The sequence below is a fragment of the Hippichthys cyanospilos genome, chromosome 13 (assembly GCF_059441005.1).
Source record: "Hippichthys cyanospilos isolate Australia breed blue-spotted pipefish chromosome 13, RoL_Hcya_1.0, whole genome shotgun sequence".
Lineage (NCBI taxonomy): Eukaryota > Metazoa > Chordata > Actinopteri > Syngnathiformes > Syngnathidae > Hippichthys > Hippichthys cyanospilos.
The window spans coordinates 6,873,528-6,887,757 of record NC_142381.1 but is presented as its reverse complement, the minus strand read 5'-3'; the positions used below and the strand labels follow the sequence as shown (position 1 = coordinate 6,887,757).

Below are 14,230 nucleotides of genomic sequence, written 5' to 3'. Positions count from 1 at the left end.
AAACTAACAAGGCACATATAGTCCACAAATAGAATTTTAATTAGAGTGCCAATGTTAGACTCGTGGGGCCCCAAACAACATAAACATAAATCTTGACTTGACTTCCTCTATTATTCTTCAAAAATTGCTTTTTTTTTCCTCTCCCAAAAATTACTGTTCTTATAAGTATCAATTTTTCTCAAGCAAATATGACTACGGTAATTGTATATGCCTGTTTATACTAAATTACTCTTTTGCCAGATAAATTGTGATTTTTCTTGAACTAACACTTTGATGTCATTGTGGGAAAAATGTTTTTAAAAGATATTAATAAAAAGGACTCTATTCTTTACTTGTCTTGGCTCAGTTTGATGCCAAGTCACAAAGTCTTTGGGTTAATAAATGTGATGGACGTTTTCTTCCAGTAGCCATTAAACTGCTGGTGGCTTGTGAAGCGCAACATTCAGTGCTTTCGTTTGTATGTGTGCGATCGGCCTTGTGGTTGACGCGACCTCCATGGTGATAAATGCAGTCTGTGACTTTGTTTGTATGTGTGTGTGCCATTGGTGTCTCGTAATTCTAGTGGTAGGAAACACCAGAGTTATGCTTGTCTTTCTTTCCCCTGAAATCCTGTGAGATATTTTGAGGTTGTGTGTTGCTTGTCCCCTTCTTTCTTTCACAATAGTTAGCTGACTGAATGTTCTGTTTACTAGCTGGAGAAATGAAAGAAAATTAGTTTTATTCTCGGATTTCGTCTCCCTGTACTGGTATAAGATATGCTTTTGTTTCTTTTATTGCATGCCATTTTAACTTGATGGCATAAAATGTGATGAAACATCTCCAATCAAATACAGCTTGAAACAGAAAATATTTCCCTGGGGAAATAATGTAAATGGAAACACATTTTATGATAAGAAATAATCATAAAACATTCATTAAGTGTACAATTGAGTCATGGCTTTTTCACGCTTCTAGTTTTACATGTAAAAAAAAAAAAATCATCTTCAATAACAAACGAAGAGTTTATTGCTGATCAGACTTTGAACAAGTACTTTCATGTTATGTTTCCTGACTAACTTAGAGCTTATAAAAGCTTACGTCAAAGTGCAAATTGCACGTTATTATTCTCAAAGTGCCCCCTTGGAAAATACAAAAAATATAACAAATGAAGAAAAACTTTGAAATTCCCTGCACCTTATATCACCTACTTGTGTGTAAGTAGACAAGTCATGCAATAACAGTAGAGTAATCATTACATGGTAGTTATTCATTCAAACTGGCACTTTTTGCACAATTGAGAAAAACAGTACGACTCGGAATAATCCAGTTAAAAAAGTCCATGGAACACTGGGTCACACGGGCATGTGCGTAGTTTCTCACCAGTTATTCATGATAACCATCACCTTGCACAGTAGAAATAACCTGCACCTCGTCAAGTAATCCAGAGTGGGGAAAGAAGTCCTTGAAGAAACTTTGGCACATGTCGATTCTCCCCCAAAAAAGAGCTCATTAGCACAGCAACTGCTTTTTCTGCCTTGGTCTTATTTGAGCTAAAGACTTGTTAGCTGTTAGCTCGCTGTGAGGAGGAGCAAGTTCCAAAAAGCTTCCAGCACAGACAGCTCAGCATGATAGAAAAAAAGTGACTCAGAGCTGATTTCACTTGATTTTATTTTATTTTTCCCCCCTCCGCATCTTTTCAAGGTCTGAGGCTCACAAAAACTCAGCGTGGGAGTCGAATCGCACCCACGCGCCTCTTTGAGAAGCACCAAACGGCTTCGACCTTCATCTGACTTTGAAAGAGTTGCCCAAAAAGGAACATTGCGGCTCGACAGCTTCATTTGCTTTGATTATTTATGTATTATTGTAACATTACTTTTTAAGCTTTCAGAAGCAGTACCAAATTAGATTATTTTTTATTGCTGTGCAAAAAACTTAACTCCATCAAATGTTAAGGTTTCCTGTCTTCAAGTATACAAATATTTGGTTAGATTTCTGATCCTTCACAATTCAATGTCACCTGGCTCAGGCTTTTAAAATTTAGACTTCCATTCTTGCATGGCAAATGTCCAAATTTTCCACTCAAATCCTGTAAGATAACTGAAACCTCCCTTGTAGGAAGTTTTAACCTTTCACTTTTCTAATTGGACGACACAGAGCCATACTGTCACTTTAAGCCTAAATCACGTCCTCATCCAAGGCCCATCTTCTTTAGTCCGTCCTCCAGAGAGATGTCCTCATGTGGTCGCTCACCCAGGAAACCTGCACTCTCATCATCATTCACAGTCATAACACACACAAACATGCGCAACAACATAGATGGCAATGAAGTACATTTTGTTCTTATTTGGCTGGATCAGCCACACACACGTACACGCGATCCAGTGCGTATATCCTCACAGTTCACGTTATGTAAAGTCTAATCCTGGAGAGTGAGCCGACGATCCATGACCATCCACACTTCTTTGCGGGTGCTTTCTGGTACTGCTGTGCTTTCAACTAAGCAGAGAAAGCAATATCCCGCTTTCGGATCAAATGACTCCCCAGTTGACCGCCAAAAGACCATTGAAAGCTGAAATGTCCAGCGCTCATTTTACAGCAGTCATAGAAGGACCAGGGACTTAATTCTCCATTTTATTTGACTTTTCAGACCATTTTACGCTTTTAGCCTTGCTCAAAGTGGGAAAGTTTTCCATTCACTGTGCAACAAATCAAGCATACTCCATACCCCCCATGTCGGCACATCACACTGGGAAATTGGCAGAAATACACTGCAAAAACAGTTTCTAATTAAGTACCATCTGGGCATGCGTGAGAAGTAATAAACTTGCATTCCATAGGCGCCAGTAGTCACAATTTGTCATTGTTTGAAAAATAAAAAACAATCGGAACGATCTTTATGATATAAGAAATGTAAAGAATGCATCCTTCTATCTTTGTTGTTCACGATGAATTCCCATGCGAAACAAACCTGCGCGCTTTTAACACAGTGTTATTGTGCATTGATGACATAAAATCCGGTCTAATTTACACCATCATAACGGGGTCATCTTATCGCTCTTCCGTCCGGACAAACATTGTATTTAAGGCTCTCTTTTGCTTACTCATAATTCCCTTTCCTGTAGTGTCTGACTCACATGATAAAAAGACATACAAGCCACCTATGATGGATAACCTTTTTACTATAAAAATGAATGGTTAAAGTGTGAAGGAAACCATTCAAATTGTGTTTCTCTTCCCGTCTGCCTGACTGCAGAATAAATGCTACGTCTCACAATGGCACCACAACAAACTAACACCTTCAAGGTTCCCGAAACAGTCAGATCCTATAAAACCCTTGCAGCAATCTCCATAACACAGCTGAAGGTTTGCTACTATTATTGACAAGCATCCCATCCTCCTGTTTTCTGAGTTTGGCAGTGTGATGTTCGCAAACTGAGTCGTGACTGCTTTTGAATCTTGAAAATGACAAGAAAGACCTCATATCAGCCATAACTATTGTTACTTCCATTTTAACTTATCGGTCTTGCTTTGGTAAGTTTCTTCCTGCTTTTTGCTGACATTCAAATACTGGCTCTATATGTTGTTTCACTGCTACCTACAGTGGTTGTCATGGCAACCCCCATGTCAGTACGAGAGGTTACAATGACCTTGATCTGCAACTGTTGCCACGCGGAGGAAAGACATCAAAGTATCCTTCGGGAATTTTCCCTAACCCCGTTTATCGCTCACTAAGCCCAACCATCGAGAGCTTGTCACTAAAAACCTTCATCAACCTTCAACATTATCCTATTTAGCGCAGCGGCACCATAAAATCGCCTTATCAGAGAACCCTGTGCCTTTAACATCCTACCCAAGAAAGCAGGATATTGTCATGACTGTGTTGCATTCACACCAGTCAGAGATGACTTGACTCCTGTTTTCAACACAACAGGGCAGGACAAGTGAATGTCAAGTATGAAACTTCACAACCGCATCCTAGCATAATTTTATTTCCTTACACATGGCTAAGTTGCATCTTCCGCACTGGATTTGGAAGTGACGGCAGAAACCTGCGCCCAGGGTGTGACTAATGAGGAGACTATAAACGTCAATGCTTTCGTAGTAAAGCTTGTAAACCACATCTTCCAAACATTAATTTTACAGGGTACTTTTTACTCATCCACCTGCTGTCTGGGTCTACAACAATAGACAGCAATATGTCTGGCCAACTAAGCAACACAGACTTTTGTACATTCATGTGGATGGACAAGGACAAATATAAACGTGTTGTGGATGAGAGTTTCAGTTAGTCCCGTTGCTAGCTTCGATTTTCCTGATTGACACTAGTCATAAAATTCATACTTTGACTCGCCTTTCATCCAATCGTAGTTGACTACAAACATCTGAAGACATTCAATCCCTATAGTGTCAACACACTAACTCAGGAGGTACAGAACACTATTTGTGAGTCAATATTTTTGTCTCAATGTTGTTTATACAAAAAAGTGGCACAACATTGAAAGGCAGTGTGAAAGGGGCTACTGTCAGGAATCAGAACTGGATTTTTTGCCCTTTAAGGCAAGTGCTCTTAACTTTTTTCAGTGATTCTTCAAACTGGAGAATATTTTGAAAGATCCCTTTGTAATTATATTTATTATTCGAAGAAAATAGCACTATAAAGTATTCTACTTTATTAAATGGAATATAACATAGACAACTATTATGTTCATGACAGTGTGTCAGTTTTTTGTATTGGTATGAAACAAATATGAAAATCACATATGTCAGAGCCCAAAACAAAGCTGGGAAGGAGTAATTGGTTTAGTAACTTTTTAATTGGGTCATTGCACAGTATAAAATATGCTGTAGTATAATACCACATAATTTATTACTTATTTTTTAGACCCCCAGAGCTAATGAGCTACCTTGCCCCAGTTTGATAACCGCTGCTTTAAGGTATGATCTATGTGCGATACTCCATGGAACTAATAGTGCTAATAGAGCCCAAGTGACGAAGCATTGGACCCCTTAATGTGTTTTTCCGAGAGCTTTCCAACTAACGCTACCGCGGGGGTTCAACCACCTCCCCGTTCCTTCGATCCGCTTCCTCAATTCCCCCGTTGGCGGCATGGAGGGGATGGGCCGGGATTCTTTGGAGAAGGACGTCCTTCTCTGCGCTGCCACACAGAAACTTTGTCGCCACAAGCTAATTAGCCTTCGGATTAGCAGAGCGGAGCTTCGGAAGAGACACTTTTCATGGCACTTGAAATATAAAAGAAGACAGCGCTCCCTTTGTTGAAATTCTTTAGTGAATAGAGGACTCATCGTAGGACTCATTATGTAACATGGGCCTGAATAACTGCGGCTACTTTGGTTAGCCGCACAGTTCAAATTAGATGAACTGTTATGTAAATGATGGCGTTGTTGGATTTAATTAAGTGCACGTTTTTTTCCTGATGGGACAAGATTGGTGGGCTGGTGGATACTGCTGTTCTGGTTAGCAACAGAGTTCAAATGGGCATGACAATTGTGTGCAAACGTGGTGGTTGTCTATGAACTGCGATGCTTGTGTGTACACCTTATTTTTTATGCTTTTTTTTTGCCTCTGTTGAAGGAGGCACTCCTTGAGGCAGTGAGAAAACACATTTTTACATATTTATTGGTATAATAGATTAGCATTAGGATGAAATGTCTCACTCTTACAGTAGACATTTCCGAGCCCACGCTGGCATTAAATGACATTTCACAGTGATTGGCGGCGCTAATTAGTTGACGAGAAAATGTCACCGCGGTGGATTGTTATTGCCTGCTGAAATGTAAAGCGAAAGTTCTACTACGAGACTCATAAAATCTGCAAATGAAAAGTTTTGAGAAATCCCCTTGAGCAGCAAGAAGCAACATTAGGCAAAAGTTTTCAGCCCTCTTCAGCGAATTTAATTTTAGCCCCGAGTGAAGTAGGAAGCAGCATGGCCTCTTCCTGGCATTATGAAATTCTAAACATTTTGTACACTTGCATATAAAAATATCCACCTACAAATTGCCGTTGGGGGGTGGGGGTAAGTGAACGAATATACAAAGCCAAATTCAGCAGATCGTTGTTGAGGGGATCTGAAAACTTACAGTGAAAATGTTTGTCACAACCAGATGTATAAAAAAGGCCCAAGAATGCTTGGCAGAAGCTCAAGAATAAGTCGGCCATGTTGGTTAGAAGAAGGCATTTAAGAGAAATTCCAGGGCTCACACACGGTCCAATTCAAAATTTCATGATCATATAGAGGATCCATCATGACAAATTAATCTTTAGTCAGTCATTTTAGGTAGAAGCAGCAGGCCTTTTACAGTGACAAACCTGCCAAGAATTTGCCAAATGAGCCTTGGTCAGATTCAAATATCTTACACAGCCGGGCAAAATAAAATTGGTGGGTGGATTCCCCCCAGATTCTCCTGTTCGTCCGTGACCCAATGAAGATAAGAGCTTTGGAAAACAGATGGAGAACTCCCGTGTCTCGTCCTTACGCGTTATTTGCAAACGTGACAAAGTCCTTGACGTGATCAAAGCCCCTGACGACACGGACATCGTCGGAGTTCATTAATTAGCCGTCACCCCGCCTGTTTGACGATGGACGGGTGCTTGTCCCGGCCTGTCAACACTTCGCCTTCCAAACGGCAGCTGGGAACCTCCAGGTCGCCGCCGTCTCATCAATTTTCCCGCCTCAAGCAGATGGCCACGTCCGGTATTTCCTCCAGTGGCGAATGTGGGGCTTGCCGAGCAATTTTCTTTCTTTCTTCAGTAGATTTTCTCCCGTGAGATGGCGAGGTTCGCTTCTGGTTAAAATCAATTTTTTTCCGGTGCGTTGAAAGTAAGTAGAGAGTGCAGGTGGAAGGTTGGCGAGGTGCCGTTGTGGAACCGCTGGACTGGAAAGGGTAGCCGCAGTGACAGCGTACACATGCGAGAACACACATGCAGACCATCTGGATTAGTCTGGGGGGTGGGGATGGGGATGAGATTTCAACTTACACCTTCATTTTCCAGCAAATGTTGCTTTTAAGTGCTTCTGGCAGATACAATTTTCAACATTTAGGAGTTATTGTCCTTTTTACAAGCTGACTTGAAGAGCATGCCTGCCTCACAGTCAAAGCTTCTGGGTTCGAATTGATCAATTTTAGGTATCACTGCAAATTTATTTATATATATATATATATTATATATATATATATATTTATTTATTTATTTTAATCGGGAAGCACAGTGTCACTTATTTTCATTACATGTACAGTAAAAACACTTTTGAGTACTTGCCAATTACTAGTACTAGACCTTGATGCTCCCATCACACCTTTTCACAATTTGGGTAAAAATGTGTTTGATTTTAAAGAAATACCTTTCCAAAACACAAACTTATCGTAGACGTCATAGTATAATATACTCACACATAACATCAAATATTATTGTCAAAAATATAACACAAGAACCTTGTCTGAATATGAAATACATTTCTTTCAAATACAACACATCCCAAACACACGGAATAATCTAATTCCACTTGCCCGGAAGCAATATGCGCCGCTTCTGTTGTGTGTGCCTTGGCTTCCAAGGGGGATGTGTGGTGCACACATGCAGATAGAACAGAGAAGATTTGATGAAAACACACAAAGAAGAACACATTTTAGTGTCAGAGTAAGAGAGATATATCCCTGTGAGTCGTGATATATCATCTTTCTATGTTGGTCACTGCACCATACTGTTTTTGTTTGTATACCATATTTCTTACTGAGGATTTATACTGCAGCATTGCAGCTTTTTAGCAGCCTTTCTAAAGCGTGTAAGGTATCATGTCTACTGTGCGTCAAACGACGTGGCCAAAACCGGCTGGAATGGGCCTTAGTCAAAATATAAAAACATAAAATAAAATAAAAAGCAACACAAACCTGCTATATGCAGAACTATAAGCCTTGGGAGGATTTAAATAAAAACTGTGACCTCTGCCCAAAATCAATTTGGTGGCAACTGCAGTTCGTGTGATGTCACCGGTCGACACTATTATTACATGTTTAGCACATCTAAAGAGCCAAGAATGGAGATCTGACGATGAGACGAGCCTCACAATTGGTCTCATCAGCCCAATTATCAGAGTCACTTTCAGCCTCTTTGTCCTCGTGTCCTAACCTGAGGTCCAAGTGGACGCTTTGCATGAAGGGATGCTAATCCCCTCCGGGAGACAAAACGGCGATCAAGCGAATGAGTAATAATTTAGCGCTGCCACTTTCACCACATCCGCTCACCTCTGCTGTCGGGCACTTAAGCTTTGGTTTCAAGTGACGGCCTTTCGTGTCTGACTTTAAGGACGCTTAACCATCTGTGCTCTATGCTGGCAGTCTGTGTCCATCTTCCTACTTTTTATGAACCAATTTAGCTGTGTTGTATGAAAATGTAAGATTTTGTAAGTTTCAACGTTGGCTCTTTAAAAGTACTGTAACAATAATGATGTGAAATTCTACCTTCTGGCTCCATCATGACCAATTTGGGCCAACTGAAATGCCTGAAAATCACATCCGTTTTTATTTTATACTTGTACACTGACAAAAGTGGCCTTGAACAATGGTAGTAAAATAAAACAAGACCTCGGGGTAAAATTATACACTGCTGAGCTTAATGATTTAAAATAACACATTTTGTCTCTCTTACACTTTTGCAGGGGCCACCAAAGACATGGGCAAAATGCTGGGCGGCGAGGAAGAGAAAGACCCTGACGCCCAGAAGAAGGAAGAGGAGAGGCAAGAGGCGCTGAGGCAACAAGAGGAAGAGCGAAAGGCCAAGTATGCCAGAATGGAGGCTGAGAGGGAAAACATCCGACAGGGCATCAGGGACAAGGTATGGAATGCAGAACCTGTACCACTCTTGCATGTAAAAACACTCAAAAATAGCTAACTAAAAAGTGCAAAATAATATTGTTGATTGGTTTTTGTCTGGTAGATACAGTGGGTATAAAAAGTCCACACCCCAGTTCAAATGCCAGGCTCATGTGTAACAATACAGTATTGGAAACACTCACATTTAGTTCAAACATTTCAGAACATTTTCCACCACATGTAAAACTTGATTTATATTTTCCAAGAAGAAATGAAAATGTTCCACTCAAATAATGTGGTTGCACCACTGTGTGAAGCCCTGCTATTTGCAGGAGGGTCCACGAAGACTGAAAATCCCATTCAAGATTTGCTACCCACACCGCATAAACTGAATGCATGAAGCCATAATGGCTGGTGAATGCTCACTTTTTCTCATTTCAGCAAATAGTGTCATAGCTGACTACACCATTTCATACCATTCGCTACTCTGAAGTCGGTATTACTTGTTATTTTTCATATGAGTAACACACAGAGGTGTAGCAGTTATCTCAATATACCCAATGCTTGACTTTGTAGCAGACTTTTTAAACATTCGTTCCCCTTGTTGAGTTTTGTAAGAGGCGAGAGAAAGAAACAGCCCCAAAGATGACGTCTGGGGCTCGACCGAGCATAGCCATCGTCTCTTCAGGCTCTTTGAATAACTCTAAAAGGCTGCCGAACGAGACAGATGGCAGGCAACAAAGAGCGCAAACATGGCGGCAAAAGGCAGACTAGCTGATACCCACAAAAAGAATCCTCAAAGTCACCACTGCTTGTTAAGTGACTTTTGGGGGGGGAATATATGAGCAAATTTGCGTTTGCAATAAGGAACACAAATCCATCCATCCATTCATCCATTATCTTAACCACTTATCCCCATGAGAATCATGTGTATTTTGGCAAAATGGGAGGTCAATAATTGTGATTTCGGTGTCACAAGTGACATTGACGTTAAGCGTGCCCTCAACAAAGAAGCTTGACACTTATGAGGAATTTGCAAAATGGAGCACAACTATAGGAAGAATGGAATTTGAAATCTGACAGTTGGGTCGGAGGTGGGATTCACTGTTAAAGCGCCCTAATGTAAAATCTTTCACTCTAATAGTGAATTTACTACAGGAAAGCCAAAGGTTGGTCTCTGGAGTAATGGAGTGGCAAGTCTGACATAGATATCAGATTCACCATTAGGGCACCTGGAAGAAAGACACTTAACTCCGATGGGAGAATTGTTACAGTATCAAAATACTTGTCTCTCTGGAACAGTTGATTGCAAATTCACGCATAGGTGACGCAAGTCGCTTTTGCCTTCCGCAAGCACAAAAGAAGAACGCACGAAAAGATTTCGGATAGGCTGTCGAATTGGAAGTCGCATACAGAGGACACAGCGATTTGATGAAGTGCGGCATTAGTGTCAGAAGTGGGATTCACCATTTGCGTGGCCTTATGACTCTTTACGCCGGAGAATATGTGAAATTAGTCAACCGTAGCTCTGCTCAATAAACGTTGTCAAACACTGCAAGAGAAGATCACTAACAACAGGCTAACAAGGTCCTAGTGGTGTTGACATATCATAAAATATAATAACCAGGGAGGATGCCATAAAATACAAATAACTAGGGATTTGGTGAGTCCACCAACCTATTAGTGGTGTAATTTAAACTCCATGTAGCAAAGAGAAAAAATATATATATTTATGCACTGTATTGAGATTGCAGAGGGTTGCCTTGGGGGACTCCAATGAATTGCAAGCAAATGGCGGAGAAGAAATGCTGACGAGCTGTTTTCGCCGGCAATGATTTTAGTCTAAGCGATCCCCGGACGACCCCGCGGTCCGTCTGTAAAAACACACAAAATGCGCCGCCGCTCATCTACGCAGCAGAACGCCGCACCGGTGGTCTTCCTCAAGGATATTTATTGGCCTCGGAATCCCATTACAGGGAAGCTGCAATGAGGTCACGGAGGAGTTCATCCCATTTTCCGCGTCTCTGCCTCCAGATCAAGCGTCGTGCCGCCCGTTGACCAACTGGCCCTCTGCAATGTGCGCCTCAATGGCCTGCTGCATCTATTAGTCAGGGGCCAACTGCTAAAAAACTTGTTAAAATACAAGTTTTTGTGCCATGTTACCATAGGAGCAACATAGATAATAACATGGAGGGTGACTACTAACCTACTAACGCGGCCTGTTTTCACAAACAACATGTTTGCGAGTTAACCATCTGCTCACTATTCTTGTCTGTTTTTCCTCACAAGGGACTTGAGCATGCTGGAGTCTATCCCAGCTGTTTTTGAGTACACCCAAACCGGTTGCCAGCCAATCGCAACGCAATGACAAACATCCCTCTCGCTGTATCTGTGCAGTACGGCATCAAGAAGAAGGAGGAGAAGGAGGCGGAGGCAGCTGCCGCCATGGAGCAGGCCTCGGAGGGCAGCCTGACACGCCCCAAGAAAGCGGTGCCCACCGGCTGCGGCGAAGAGGAGGAGGAGGAGAGCATCGTGGACACGGTGATGAAATTTATCCCGGCACCGCTCATGGATATGTTCAACAAGAAGTAACGCAGCTTTGCAGATGACCACCTCCTCCACCCTTCCTCCCACCTCCTCCTCACACTCTGCTCTTCTTCCACTGCTGCGACGTGGCGTTATGTTGGTCACAAAATGGCTAATGTCATGTCACGTCAATCACGTATTTATCCCCAAAAACAAACATCATCATAATCACCCCCATCATGCCCACTTTGATTTGTAAATTGCCTACAAATAATTCTATATAAATATATAAAATATGTATATGACATATAACAAGATGGATAGATGAGTACAAGCCATATTTGTAACTTTGAAGACAATGTCCAAATATTTTTTTTGTTCTATTATGTTAATATTTGATACATGTGCGGAAAAAAACTGCTCATCCCTGTGAGGTAATCAAGAAGTGATTGTTATTGATTTTTCTTTTCTTTTCTTGGCATGCAGTGAGATGTTGTGATGTGACGTGTTTGATTGTCGCCGCCGAGCGAAATATTTGAGGCAATAATTGATTTTTTTTTTTTTTTTTTTTAAATCCGGTTTGTTGACTGTCAAATGTTCTTCCACATCAGGGTGAGAGGGGCTTTGAGAAAATCCTCAAAATGACCCAAAATTCGTCTCTGAGCAGTAAACGACTGTCGTCGTCGTTTTGTGGCTCCCAAGTTTTTGCTAATGTTTTGCTTTTGATCATAAACAATAAATATACAAAATAAAAGATGCTTCATAAACATCAAAAGGTTACAACTGCCGAATATACAGTGTCATTCAACAACCACACCTCCCGTGTCTGTTTTTGCTAGGTGGTGAAATCTGCAAACACAATGTTCAATGTTATATGTTTGGCCAAAAACGTAGGCTACGCTGTTTTTGTCATTCGAAAAAAAATCAACATTATACATTGATGAGTTCTGTAAAGCAAACACAACTGTTTTTTTAAGGTCAAACAAGTGTGCTGTCATCAGTTGCCTTGTCCTTGCAATTAGCAATGATAGATCTCTTTTGCATCTTTCCATGTTTGTGTTGCTTAACTTTTTGTTTTCATAGTACAAAAATGCAACGACACAGACACACGTAGGTTGTTTAAAGCCCGTGTAGCATATTCATCGTAACGTTATTAATCACTGGAAAATATAACAAACGTTGCACAAGTTGGAGTGTGTTAAATATCCAGTTAGCCTTGTTGTTGTTTACAAAAAAAACATTTATTTTTGGATGGGAGCATCAAAAATATATAAATATAACAGAAATGGTTTAAATGTGTTTGAACATTATTGTTCATTAGAAAATGGAAAATGGTAAACAACATTAGAGGGTCATCAGCTGTGGATGTTCCTCAGCGTCTTGAGATATTCCTGAAAATACTGCCAAGTTTGTTATTCAGTTTTGTTTACTTATAACCCAGTATCATATTTATAAATTTGAAGCCAGTGTAGAGTTCACTTGATGAAGTTATTATTGGTCAGGAAAAAATTTGCACATCAGATGGGTGCTAGAAGTTGATCATTATATTTTATCTTTATCGCTTCACGACATTCCGGAACATTGTCCCCGAGCCACTCGAAAATCCTGTCAGATGTTTTTGTGTTTCATCTCCATCAATCCCACAAAGTATTTCAGAAACATTCCAGCTATTACAGACATTCCGCTAAGTTAGCCTTGTTATTAGCCAAACCTACTACGCAATTAGTCACAAAAAAGCAAACATTTTGAGTTTGACTGTGCTTTTGTGTCATTATTTCTTTCAGTGTTGAATCTGAGCAACAATCTGGCTTGTGTGTGACAAATTGTAGACGTTAGAAGCTAAGTGTCTCAGTATATACTGAATGTTGCATATTCATGCTAGTTTCAATGAGCTAAAAACACAGAATTGTTTTGAATTTGAGCACTGGAGTCACGTCCAGTAAATTCACTGTGCTGGTAAACTGCCCTGGCTAATCTTCAATAAGAATGCTAGCAGCTATTTAGCGACAAGAACCGCACATCTGCAAATGACGTTATCAAGTCAGACCAAAGAATAATGTTCATCGTAGTAGTAGAAAGCTGTAGTAGATAACATGCTTTTTAACTTTTTTCCTGCATATCTCAGGTGTCGCTTGTACCTACGCTAGCCTTCTTCTACTAGCCTCATTAGCATAGCTCGCTAACATCTCCAAGGGCCGTGACATACTGCACAATCATCGTTTACAGCCCCACCCGAATTCTTACAAGCTACGAATACTGCCCCTGACAAATTTCTACAAATTACAGAGTGCCACGCTCTTATCCCTCATAGCCTCGTTTGTTAGTATTGCTAATGGACCACTGCCACTCAACAAAAGCCTTTTTCTTTCCACGCATTAATTATCATAATAAGTAGGCCTAATAGAAAAAGAAGCCACTTAATACTAAAAGTACTCTGTGATGTAACTTGAATGTAAACGTCCAATGTTTGTACACCTCTGTTGTCTATACTCGTGGATGCTAAAGTTAGCGCGCTAATCTTTTGTGTTGTCTCTAGCTGGTCCTGTTCCTGTCCTCTTGGTAGCTGGTGATTGTTTTAATTTTTCATTTTTTAAATATACATGTTTTAAATGCATATTTAAAGTATTTTCTACTGAAAGGTTTATCACCATCTTTCTTCTTCCTGGATGTCTGCATGCTATGTGGTGTGCGATGATGCGACTATAAAGCGTTTTTGATGTGTGATGTTATGTGTTTTTACCTGCCTTCCCCAAAGCGTCGCTGTGTTAGCCTCACTTGCATGCCCTCTGAGGACAGATATTTTAGTCTGGAAACCTTCATGCAAAAAAAGGAAAAAAGATACTAAAAAAAATGGAATCACTGCACACTCAGAGAATAAAGTGATTTCATACAACCA

General features: G+C 40.6%; 1 protein-coding gene across 1 annotated transcript in view; it reads left to right on the top strand.

Moving 5' to 3' along the window:
- LOC148413651 (complexin-2-like) overlaps positions 1–14,230 on the top strand; it is a 43,140-nt gene extending 28,910 nt beyond the window's left edge. The window contains exons 3-4 of the mRNA XM_088431760.1: positions 8,655–8,830; positions 11,206–14,230. Of these exons, the coding sequence (XP_088287886.1) occupies positions 8,655–8,830; positions 11,206–11,400 (371 nt within the window). The 3' untranslated portion in view covers positions 11,401–14,230. The remainder of the gene's footprint in view (positions 1–8,654; positions 8,831–11,205) is intronic.